A 12,558-nucleotide genomic window follows, 5' to 3' on the forward strand; every position below is an offset into this window, starting at 1 on the left:
AAGATGAGATCAGACTGTTCACCCATCTTACCTAAAATGAACTTGCTTTTAAAACTTCTTACTGTAAAAAGACCAAAAATTATAAGCTGGTCTGTCAGACAGCAATTTACTTTTTCATTACCTGACTGTAAGCTGTTCTGAGATCTGCCCAGAAGCTTTAATTATCTAATAATACAGAAGACGCTGCTTTATTTAGTTTAGGGCTACACAGAAACATCCTCTTTGGGGGTGACACTTGTAGACCGTTCTTAACAGAGCAGTAGACTGGTTGTGAGGCAAGCTGGGTTTAGATTTAATGGCTATCTAACCAGCCTTGCCAATCTTGAGAAAATTAATCTGCTCCTGTATCTGTGAAAAGAGGAATGTGACCTCTAGGACCCTGCAGTTTACCTCAGACTTCAGGATTCCACCAGCAAGCAAAGAGCAAAGGAAATTGCCTGTACTACCACCATGTGTCCTTGGAAAGGTAGTACCATGTCACCAACATGGAGGGAGGTATTAATTAGATGGGAGGGTCTATTTCGGCTGAAGGTATAAACTTGACAGACATGGCTAACTAGTATGTGAATGCCATTGTATACGCTGAAGCTCTGTATGAATGACTTTGGGACTGTTGTGAATTAAATGAGCTACAATAAGAAAAGTGCTTTATAACTAAAGGAGTATACTGGCAACCTTGCTGCAAATAGCCAAGGGCTTGCCTTAAATGGAGTGGAAAATGGGAGTGAGGGAGTGGTTGATGATTGGACTCTGGGTTGCCCAGAATAAGTAATGGAACTGTATTAAGAACCTGGCTAACCATTGTTCTTATGGTTCTATTACCCACCATTGACATTTACTTAGTTTTCACTGCATAGCATTGTAACATTGTGACTGGCCACTTAAAACTCTGAGCTATAGGTTGTTCTATAAGAAGAGTGGACTTGATGATCTCTGGGGTCCCTAGAGTATAAGGTCATCATTGCTAGTGTTCGAACAGTAATTACACTTGCCAGTTTATCTTGCATTTGTAGTGTTAAATGGATATTTGCAAAAAAAAAAAAACAAAAAAAAAACTTCTTAATGTTGATTTAGTTTTTTTCTTTAACAGGAATATCTTATCAAATTAGGCAATACAGAATGTCATCCAGAACAGTTTTTGGAAAGAAGATCAAAACTAGATAAACTATTGATTATTATTCAGAATGAAGACATTGCAGGCTTCATTCACAAGGTAGAATATTAAGTCAAATTCACTATTATTTTGGCTATAAAAACTCCCTTATTTTAAAATCTTACTGCCTTTGAGACTAAAGCTCTTTGTTTTTAAAATATCCTTGTAAGGTCTGAAAAGAGAGAAAACTTCAAGGTTGGTAGATTTAGGGCTTGAGACCTAATGATCCTTCTGTGAATCAGTTTGTGATCAAGTTTGTACCTTTGCAAAATTTTAAGTTGCGGCATGTCCCATACCCTCCCTGTCACTCATCAAGACTAGGAATACTGACTCCTTGAATGTCAGTGGGTCTGTTCACTCTCTTTACATTGTCCTTTTCATTCGTATGTCCCAGGTAAAACCTGTTTGTACCCTCTCTCTGCCACATCATTTCCCCTTTCCGTTGCATTTGGAGGAACCCCACCCAGTCTTCTGAGCTTGTCTCAAGTCCTACTGCCCTTTGAAGGCTTTCCTGACTGTTCCAGTACCATAGGCTCTTGCCCTCTGAATTCTGCCTGCACTCACAGGGCCAGACAGGTTGGCCTATATCATTGTTTCCAAGTCCGTTTGTAGGTACCTTTTCTTTAGAGCATTCTGTTTACGGTATTCACCGAGTACATAAATGTTGATTTATGTATTTGAACATGTTGGGAATATTATTTTTGTGCTTGGCTTTCCAGAAGCAACACACTAATATAGATGAGCTGTAGTGCATTTTGTTAGACTTTTCCTGTAGGTCACTTCACACTTGAGTCTTAACCATTTCATTCTTTATTTGTTTTTGTTTTGGGATTTAAATAGGTACCTGGCTTGGTGACTTTGAAGAAGCTCCCTTGTGTTAGTTTTGCTGGTGTTGATAGTCTGGATGATGTTAAAAATCATACATACAATGAATTATTTGTATCTGGAGGTTTTATCGTGTCTGATGAATCCATTCTAAATCCAGAAGTTATCACAATTGGTAAGATTTGTGCATTCTTTCAAGTATGAACTTCTGTCTTTTCTAGGTTTTTCTGATTAATGACTCATGCTTTTGTGTTTTGTTTTTAAAGTTTATTTATTTTGAGAGAGCTAGAGCACATACGAGCAGTGGAGAGGCAGAGGGAGAGAGAGAATGAGAATGAATATCCCAAGCAGGCTCCACACTGTCAGTGCAGAGCCCGACGCAGGGCTCTATCCCACAAACTGAGATCATGACCTAAGCTGAAACCAAGAGTCAGACATTTAACTGACTGAGCGACCCAGGCACCTCAGTGACTCACGCTTTTTAAATGTATTGTCCATTCTGCCAATTACAGATAACTAATACATTTTCATCGTTTTCTTGAGGTTTTATTGCCTCAAATTTCTTTTCTCTTAGTCTTTGCAAATAATTTCCTCTAAATCTGGTATAAAGCAAGGCTACCTGCTCCTACTGCATTTGTATCACTTCTGCTTTGTTACTGTTATCATCCTGTTCTTTTTTTTTTTTATGTAGATGTTCTTAAATCTAAGAGTATGTATAGATCTGTCTCCCTCAGAGGGAAAAAAGTGGGGGGCAACACTACATAGGAAAGTAGACATTTATGGAAACCAATTTGACAATAAATTTCATATATTTTTAAAAAAACAAAGTAAAATAAAAAACAAAAAAGGAAAGTAGACATTTCTATATAATATCAACAAAAATTTCTTCCATAATTCAGTTGTGGATTGACTATTATTTATTGAATTTAAGATGAACTTTGTTATCTCTAACAGAAAACCTTAAAAATTTTTTGACATTCCTCGAAGAACTTAGTACTCCGGAAGGAAAATGGCAATGGAAAGTCCACTGTAAATTTCAGAAAAAACTAAAGGAATTGGGCAGGTAAGATTTGAAAAATAACTGTATAATGGTTGCTGATTTAAAATTTTATTTTTCTGTGTTTATAGATTATCATCGATGCTGCTCAGTTTTCACAGGTATCTTTAGCCAGCCATAAAGGGAATGTAGATATAATTCTAGCCTATTTGGAAGTAGTATTCTTATTTAGGTAGAGTTTTTCTTAAGTTGAAGTTCTAGTTTCTAGTTATGTATATAGGTAAAATGGTTTTCATCTTTGCCAGTTGGGATTTAGAATAATCAAGAGGGAATAGTCTGCTTTTTTTTTTTTTTTTTTTTTTTTTTTTTACCAAACTGTATATGCCAACTAGGTCAGACTCTTTCCCAACTGAGGACTAATATAGGCAGCTAATCTAGTGAGGCGCATACATACTGAGACAAGGATTAATCCCGACATAAGGGGATTTGTGATTAGGACATTTATTTATGGAAATAGGTGATTTCTAGCATACCCAGTGGTCCTTAGAACACTAGTCAGCTTGAGAGGCTTCACAAATGATAGAGGAGTTTTGGATACTGTATCTTCCTACTAGAGAGTCCATATAGTATATTTACATAATTAGGGATCTGAGAGACTAAGACTTCTGTTCTACAGGGGTGCTTGCGTGCCTCATTCGGTGAATTGTCCGACTCTTGATATTGGCTCAGGTTGTGATCTAAACGGTCGTGAGGGGCGCCTGGGTGGCGCAGTCGGTTAAGCGTCCGACTTCAGCCAGGTCACGATCTCGCGGTCCGTGAGTTTGAGCCCCGCGTCAGGCTCTGGGCTGATGGCTCGGAGCCTGGAGCCTGTTTACGATTCTGTGTCTCCCTCTCTCTCTGCCCCTCCCCCGTTCATGCTCTGTCTCTCTCTGTCCCAAAAATAAATTGAAAACGTTGAAAAAAAAATTTTTTTTAAAATAAACGGTCGTGAGATGGAACCCCATGTCTGGTTCCTCGCTGAGTGTGGAACCTGCTTGGGATTCTGTCTGCCCCTCCCCCACTCACACTTTTTCTCTCAAAATTAAAAAAAAAACCTACATTTTGTCAGCCAGCATTTCTGAAGCAGACTACAAAACACTTTTTTTTGTATACCCTAATACCTTCTAATCCCATGGTACACTTAAGAAGGAAATTCAGGCTTAAATAACTGAAAAGTAACTTTTTGTAGTAATTCACTCTTTTGAAACTTGTTTTATCTTCAAATCATGTGAAATAGGCATCAGTAAAGCCTTACTTTTGTATACCAGATAACCGTGAGGCCCACAGGTGTAACTTTGGTACAAAGTTAGTACCTTTATCTTCCTGACAGTAGTCAGTAATTTCTACCACTTGTTACCTTGTGCTTGGAGGTGTAGAAACAGCTTAGAGCCATGTATTTTTTTGAAGGAGATATTTATATATATTTTTTGTCCTTCTGTGTCCTTCATTCAAGTTCTAAATTAGTAAAGTTAAAGGGAACTGTTGTTTTTTATTAAGTAAAACAACTGAGATTTTTTAGCCTAAGCTGAATAGCCGGCTCTCAGGCTTTTACACCCATATGAAGCCCCTGGACTTACATGTAGGTTGCACAATTCCTGCTCCCCTCTCTCCCCTAGGAGAAACCCATTCACTAGGCACTGAACTAAGTAGTGCAGTTGTCATTAGTTGCCTCAATTGAGAAATTATGGTTTTAATTTGAAGCAAAAATTTCCATACTGTAGAAATGCAGATCCGGATATCGAACTATTTAATTTCACAGATTGAATGCTAAAGCTCTAAGTCTGTTGACGCTTCTGAATGTCTATCAGAAGAAGCATCTGGTTGAAATTCTGTCGTACCACAATTGTGATTCACAAACTCGAAATGCACCAGAATTGGATTGCCTCATCAGACTTCAGGCTCAGAACGTACAGCAAAGACACATAGTCTTTTTAACAGGTAAAGAGCGCCCTTAAGCTTCCTATTGTGAATGTAGGTGTGGATGCAAGGATTTTCTGGGCCTGTGGTAGGTGTTGAGCACTTTTATGGGGAATGGGGGCAGGCACCATCATTTGTCCATGTATAGTTTCAAGTGTTTTATACTAGAAACTTGTTTTTAATTTAGAAAAGAATATCAAGATGATTTCCAGTTATACAGATAATGGAATAGTGGTTGCAACTACTGAAGACTTTATGCACAACTTTAAAAATCTTGTGGGCTATCACAACTCAATCACAGAAGAAAACCTTCCACTGCTTGGTGCTAATGAGAATCTTGAGTCGCAGTCAGGTAACTTTTCAGTAGTTTTCCTTTTCTTTAAGGCAGACAGAAAAAGAGGAACGGTTTTGTTTCATTTTCATATAACGAAATGCCTGTCCTGAAACTACTCACCCTCAGTGTTAATAGCTTCAGGGAAAGTATTTCAAGGCACCTATGATTTTTATACTTAGCATCCCCAAAATCTGCTCATTTATACTGTAATCACTACAAGCTGTTAAGAGTTACTGTGTCGCATACTATAGAGTAGGCATTTTCTCGAGGGTTTGTAAGCTTTTATTGGCTGCTGTTGTCAGCAAAGGGGTTCTATTTTTAAAAGGAGGACACCAGATAATGGGGATTTAGCATTGGGCTACTAAATCTCCCCAGATGTATAAAGCAATTTAATTACAAGGTAGTAAGGGATATCCATAGCTTTAGTCTTTTGTGAGATGGCCTCTGCTTTGGTTCCAGGTTTTATGTTAAATGAAAGATGTAATTTGTTTTTGAGGAAAAGCAGAGATGATCAAACATTTGATAGAACTGGTTTAGTCATAATCCAGTGAAGCTAGATGTCAAAATTTTTATTTTTTATTTGTCTTGTCAAATACTGAATTACCGTATAACTTTAGATGCTGTTTTGACATTAACCCCTTTGGAGCTGGGAGTTGGGATTTCCCAACATTAAACGTGAACACATTTCGCAGAAGCTTTTAGCATCGGATTATCTGGACATTCACACCTAGTGTGAGTGTTGTGACTAAGTGAACTTGTGGCAGAAGACCAAGCTTTAAGGGATTGTGGACTTGCAGACCCTGACGCGTTATATTGTGTGAGTAGTGTATAATTTTAAAACTTAAACAAATTGTGTATTTCAATAGAGGAGGACTTTTTGTTTTTTAAATGTAGCTCTTTTAGAAAACGATGAAAAGGATGAAGAGGATATGTCTCTGGATTCAGGGGATGAAATCTCACAAATAGAAGTATGCAGCAATTTTCATTCAGAAATATTGGCGAAAGAGACCAAAGGATCACGTGGAACAGATCAAAATAAGAATATTCAAATTGAGTTGCAATCGTCTCTTGACGTGCAAAAAAGTTTATTAGAAGATAAGACTTGTCAGATTGATTCTGAAGAGAGAGCTTCTGTTGCTCTAGTGTGCTCTGAAGGAGAGAACAGCAGTTCAACTGAACAAGATGCATATAGCAGCTTTCAGGTTTATCACAGTCAATTACATATGTCCCATCAGTTTAGTCATTTTAACGTTCTCACTCATCAGACATTTTTGGGGACACCATATGCCCTTTCATCAAGTCAGTCTCAAGAAAGTGAAAATTACTTTTTATCTGCTTATACTCCAAGCTTGGATAGAGATAAATCTCCATCTCCATTAAGTTGGGGGAAAAGTGATTCTTCCAGGCCGTTTTCAAAAGAGAAATAATTATATTAATTTTTTTTTGAAACAGGTTGTTATGGACTTTGTTTCTTATAAGTGAAATAACAATTTATATTTCATTCTCTAAACAAAAGGTTTCTTGTCCTTTCTCAAATGTTTTTTTTCCTTTTATTTAAATCATGATGGCCTGTAACAGTTGAAGCATCTGAAAATTGAAATAAATATATATATTTTTAACATATATTGTACTTGAATTATCTCATGTTGGCACTTTTAAGTTTTACATTTATATGTCACCTGTACTTAGACTTCAAATTGAAGCCTGTTTTATACATAAAATTAGATATTTGCAAAACCATAGTAAATAACATTTTCCCCCCCTCTGTCAGGATACCAGCTACTTTTGCTGAAATGACATATCAGTCAACTATTGTATTTATTTTAAGCTTTTGTATAGTGTTTTTATACAGGTATAAGCCAGTGATGTCAATAGATATTTACAGGATTTGGGTCAATACCTCAAGATTTAAGACCTAGGACTTAATACCAGGCAGCATTATTTTTATCTTTAAGCTTAGCCATGTAAAAATTGCCTGTTGCTAAAATTTTGCTCAACCTTTTATTCGAGGGTATTTGATAATTAACGATTTTCAGTACTTAGTGTGAAATTTGACTTACTCAAATTCAGTCTCCTATTTCAAAAGATAGGTTTATTAAAGGCATTGAACAAATTTGCTATGGATTTTTAAATTGGTAGTCTTAGCAAAATGTAAGTATATTTTTTGAGGTGTTAAACACTTAAGTGCTGTTCTAAAAAATAACTCCAAATTCACAAAGTATATGGCGATCAGTTTTAAAACTATATTGGTAATAACTGCCTGCATTACAATTGCAAACTGTTTTTGAAAATGCAGTTTCCACAAGTGAAAAAAAAAAAAAAGGATTTAGAGAAAAGAAATACCAAATCAGCTACTCTAGTAAAAGTTGGGATGTGTTAAGTCAGACCTTCCTTTGGGCCCGCCCTTCAGAAGAACTTAGAATCTGAGTTCTAACCTTTCAAATCTTCTTATAGAACAAAATACCTAAGTGGTATCTTAGTAATAAGCTTCATAAGTGTAGAAGAACGTTGTCTGTGAACAGGTCAGAAACCTGTCGTAAGGTAAGTGGAAAGTGTTTTTACAGGACTTAAATGCCTAGATTGTGATAGAGCAGAAATTTTTTTTTTCTTTACTAAGCTTTACAAAAAATGTCCGTTTTATTGTAAAATATATATATATATACACAGTGTTGTACTACATAATGTACAAGTTTTAAATAAGCATTTTTAAAATAAAGCTAGGTTATTTGGAAAATACAGTTATGCAATGAACACATTTTATAATTTAGAAGACAACAAACGTGAAGGATTTGATTTTCTACATTTAAAACGAAGAATTAAAATTCTCTTCTTGATCTGCAGCTAAAGGCATGAGATTAGTTTCCAACTCCCTTTGCTTCTGGAGAAGGCCCTGAAATCACATTAATATGTTAGTGAGGTGTGCAGCAGACTTGCAAATTATTCCTATTTTACATTTCAGCCCTGCTAACCCAGAATTCTATTTACTTTGAAAACCTATAATAAATTCCATTACTCAGCCATAGCTTGTCATGTTGAATTTTGAACCACTCAAAAAACTTACTCACTTGGATGTTGTATACCCAGGATTACCTTCTTAGGATAAAAACCAAGAGGGATGACTAACTTGTAAAGCAAAGTCTCCCCAATGACATGGCTCTTAAAATGGTAATGAGACACACTGAAGGAGTCTCCCCGAACATCCCGTGTTTATCTTGACTGCACTAACCTTAGTGGCTTAGACAAGGCTCTGCTGAAATAAGACGTGGCTACTATACAGGTGGGTCACTGTGTACAATCATATATATTCCTGCCTCTTGACCTCACAACTTTTACCTCTATTAAGTGCCTTGTCACTTTAAAGGAAAATTGAAAATATTTACTGCTTGTTACATAACTCAATCTACATGTAGCCAAAGCTAGCATTTGGAGAACTGAAGGATACTTTCTACATAATTCTGTTAGTATGGGTGATTTTCTAGCTCTGTGAGAACTAGTAAGCAACTGTTCAATCAACAATTTGAAATGCAAGAGGCATTAGCAAATGACTGGACATGGAAAAGGGCACTTCTAAAGTGGCAGTTTATTTTTCCTGATAGAAAAAGGTTATAGCCTTAAAATAGTGTGTATGTTACCAGATTTTATTTTTATCTGACAATAATTGGTCTGGGAAGAAAAGATGTAGTCTGATGAGTAAGGTTACATGTATAATTTCACACTGGATTATATTATTCTTTGGGACTTGGATCACTGTTCTGTTCTGAACACTGCCAACACATTCAATTAAAAAAACGTGAACTGCATTACTAAGAGTTTATTAAAGCATAATTGTGTATTTTCTGCTTTTGGTTTTAGGGCCTTATTTATCATGTTTTACCTTTCAAATGTATGCTTTTTTTTTCCATTCAATAAAATTGTCTTAATATTAGAACTGTCTCATGATTTCATACTGGAAAGATTTTTAAAATGGCAAATCTTATTTCCATTCAAGGTTAATACACAGGTGAATTTCTTATGTGGGAGAAGTGACATAAATCATGTAACCAATTAGGCACTTGTAAGTAAGTAAGACACAGCCATTCCAACATACAGCCTTCCAGGGGCTCCTGGGTGGCTTAGTCGGTTGAACTCTCGACTCGGGTCCAGTCATGATCCCAGGATTGTGGGATTGAGCCCTGCATCGGGCTGCACGCTGAGCATGGAGCCTGCTTAAGATCCAACACACAGCCCTCCATCAAACAGTTACATCCACACTTGGTGAAAAAGCTCATCATACCTGTCTCAGTTCTGATAGTCCCTTAAGGATTGCTTGTTGTCGATCCCTGTTTTTCAACAAGTTAGGATTAAGAAGTGGGTCCCTGACACCAAAGTCAAGTAGCTGTCCTTGTTCTTGGTCACAGTCTGAAGCCAGATGAAAGTAGTATGTTAAATATAACTCTAATATGATACAGCCCTATCTTAGTCTAAGGATTCATTAATAAGCTTACATATTCAATTAAAAATTTAGTTATGCACCCCAAAATGGAAATTATACCTCTCCTGGCTAAGGGCAAGAATATTAATCTGGATTTTGAATTTACTTACCATGTGGATTTTGGTACTGAAGATCCTGGGTTAAAGGCCTAGACAGTGGTGCATCTGGATCAAGGTAATAGATCTCATTGGTTCGGACATAGGGGATAAAATGGGATGGTTCAGAAACCCCAGGTGATGTTTCTGTTTGACTGCCTTCTAAGATCAGATTCTCTCTTTCATAATTACTGTTTAGTGTCTGAGTCTGTTGTGTTCTGTTTTTCACCACTGGAACTGGTGGTGGTGATGGAGACCTGTGTTTTTCAAAAAAGCACAATAAGGACTAAGAAGATTTAATGCAAAATTATGCATTTTAAAGTATATCTGCTCTTCAATCACATTTCAATTTATCCTAAATGTAAAACCTTTAGGAACACTATGTACAGAAGTGAGTTCTAGGATACTTTCCCTAAATAGCAACAGAATAGGATGAGTTTTTACTTGGCAAGGATATATACAGCATAGAGGAAAAAAGGGCGATCAACATTAGCTGGGTTAATGTAAGCCTAATGTTTCTCCTGAGATAATTTAGCATAAAATAATATACTTACCATTTGAACTAAACTCATTAGAGCCACATTCTGACAGAACTCTAAACCATCTGGTTCAAAGGCACAGAATCAAATTCCTAACAATCTAAATCTCCTACTGGTTAACTGAATTTTTCATTATCCCTACTAGTCATTTTTTCATCCAAGTACAATGTCTATTCCACTGTTGACATAACTGGAAATTCCAACTATTTTAGCTAAGTTTGCAGACAACAATACCTTACCTACGTTCCCACCCAGGATGTTTATTAGGCCCAGTCCAAATTGGGCCTTCAAATTTTAGGTAAAATGCCAGCCACATATCCCTTAAACCTCTATGCCTCACATGGAAGTCTGACCTCCAGTTACTGACTTCATACATGCTCATGTTTTCATCTCAACTGTATTCTCAGCAAATATTGTGTATTTCTTTACCACATATACACAGCACTAAGTAGCTGTGGAATCCATCCAGTCCGTAACATACCTTTCCTTGCTGAAAGAATTAATTTTCAGAGGATCTTCTTCCTAAAAGATAGATAAATGCACAAAGGAGTAACAGTATTTGCCTTATATACCCACAAATACTTCTGATGATTACTTGTGGAAATAATCTGAGGATAATATTTGAATAACAGATACTGGATGATGGGATAGAGATTTTGTATTTTTCCAGTCACAGGGAACCAATACAGTAATACGTGACCTTGTAAAATTACCCTCTGTCAATATGGACTATAAACAAGAATTCTGAGTAGCTATTTGAATAATGGAATAATGAACAGCATTAATCTAGACAGGGTTTAAGTGTCAAGTTTTTATGTAAAGGGCCAGACAGTAAACACTTTTAGCTTTGTGGGCCATGTGGTCTCTTGCAACCACTCTAAGCCACCCACAGACAATTCATAAAGGAATGAACATGGCTATGTTCCTATAAAACTTGATGGATTTGCCATAGTTTAACAATCCTTTATAAACTAAAGCACATTTCTTAAACTCTTGTTCAGATACAGAACAGCCTTGTCAAAACATGCATGTGGGGAACCTGGTTTTCAATCTAGAAACATCAATACATACTTCAAAATATATTTTAAGACAGAGGAGTTTTACCTTTTTGATTAGATGCCACCTGAACCTTGGCTCAGTTTCTTGAGATGAAGGAAGAACTGGTGAAGGCCCTCTATTTTGAGAGAGGTGTCCAGGACTGTTTCTTTCTACCAAATTAAGCAGTTCCATCTGCCTTCTTACTTTTTTTTCTTCTCTCTGCTTTTGAAGCTGTTTAGGGTACTTTTCTGATGCTGGAATATACCTTTTGAGTGGCTTATTTATATTCCAGTCGGGCCTTTTAAGACCTTTCCTCACTGGTTTTGTTTTCTCTGTCCTTGTGAATTCATTCCACTGATCATTATACCAACTGTTTTCTTTTTCTAAGTTGGCTCCTTTATCCTGATTTGTTAGTTCCTGTTTGTCTTTCTTAGTGTGAAGTTGTTCACTAAATTCTGCAGGAATCTCAAGGGATGAACAATTTATAATTTCCCTCTCTATTACTGATCCACAGCATGATTCTGCATTGGTGAACATTCCTGTATTTAAGTCATCTAAAAAGAAAAACTTCAAAGGCTTAATTTTAATTGTTGTAACACAAAATTTAGGTTTTTTTCTCAAAGGTATTACACAGGGTTTTTTGTTTTTTCAAAACAAATTCTATACCCATTAAACTACTCCCCATTCCTCCCTCCCTGCCTGAAGCTCCTGGCTACCACCATTCTACTTTGTTTCTATAAATCTGACTACTCTTAAGTACTTCATGTCAGTAGGATCCTACAGTATTTGTCTTTTTGGGACAGGCTTGTTTCGTATTAGGATAATGTTCTCGAAGTTCATCCAAGCTGTACATGTGTCATAATTCCTCCTTTTTTAAGGCTGAATAATATATACCATCAGAGGTGTCTAAATGCCACACTTTATTTATCTGTTAAGGGACATCTGGATTACTTCCACCTTTTAGTTATCATGACTAATGTTGCGGTAACACTGGTGTCCAAATAGCTCTTCAAGACTTCAGGGTATATACCCCGAAGGCGAACTGCTGAATCATATGGCAATTGTATTTTGAATTATTTGAGGAAATTCTTTATGTTTTCTATAGTGACTATATAGTATTTTACATTACCACCAACTGTGCACAAGTGTT

General features: G+C 36.5%; 2 protein-coding genes across 18 annotated transcripts in view; one reads left to right on the plus strand and one right to left on the minus strand.

Annotated features, from left to right (window-relative positions):
- The window catches only part of TASOR (transcription activation suppressor), a 50,300-nt gene extending 43,412 nt beyond the window's left edge, over positions 1-6,888 (plus strand). For 5 of the 8 annotated variants that reach the window (XM_027039023.2, XM_027039026.2, XM_027039021.2 and 2 more), the window contains 6 exons: positions 1,091-1,213; positions 1,994-2,153; positions 2,933-3,041; positions 4,774-4,952; positions 5,119-5,283; positions 6,160-6,888. In XM_027039023.2, coding sequence (XP_026894824.1) covers positions 1,091-1,213; positions 1,994-2,153; positions 2,933-3,041; positions 4,774-4,952; positions 5,119-5,283; positions 6,160-6,692 — 1,269 coding nt within the window. In that variant the 3' untranslated portion in view covers positions 6,693-6,888. Of the gene's footprint in view, positions 1-1,090; positions 1,214-1,993; positions 2,154-2,932; positions 3,042-4,773; positions 4,953-5,118; positions 5,284-5,882 lie in introns of all 8 variants that reach the window. The other 3 variants (XM_027039025.2, XM_027039027.2, XM_027039028.2) reach the window with 1 other exon arrangement.
- The window catches only part of CCDC66 (coiled-coil domain containing 66), a 50,431-nt gene continuing 44,188 nt past the window's right edge, over positions 6,316-12,558 (minus strand). For all 10 annotated transcript variants that reach the window (XM_027039033.2, XM_027039032.2, XM_027039029.2 and 7 more), the window contains 5 exons: positions 11,475-11,962; positions 10,852-10,892; positions 9,847-10,088; positions 9,539-9,663; positions 6,316-8,155 (listed from right to left, as the gene is read on the minus strand). In XM_027039033.2, coding sequence (XP_026894834.2) covers positions 8,069-8,155; positions 9,539-9,663; positions 9,847-10,088; positions 10,852-10,892; positions 11,475-11,962 — 983 coding nt within the window. In that variant the 3' untranslated portion in view covers positions 6,316-8,068. The remainder of the gene's footprint in view (positions 8,156-9,538; positions 9,664-9,846; positions 10,089-10,851; positions 10,893-11,474; positions 11,963-12,558) is intronic.

Source organism: Acinonyx jubatus, chromosome A2, assembly GCF_027475565.1.
Source record: "Acinonyx jubatus isolate Ajub_Pintada_27869175 chromosome A2, VMU_Ajub_asm_v1.0, whole genome shotgun sequence".
Taxonomy (NCBI): Eukaryota; Metazoa; Chordata; class Mammalia; order Carnivora; family Felidae; genus Acinonyx; species Acinonyx jubatus.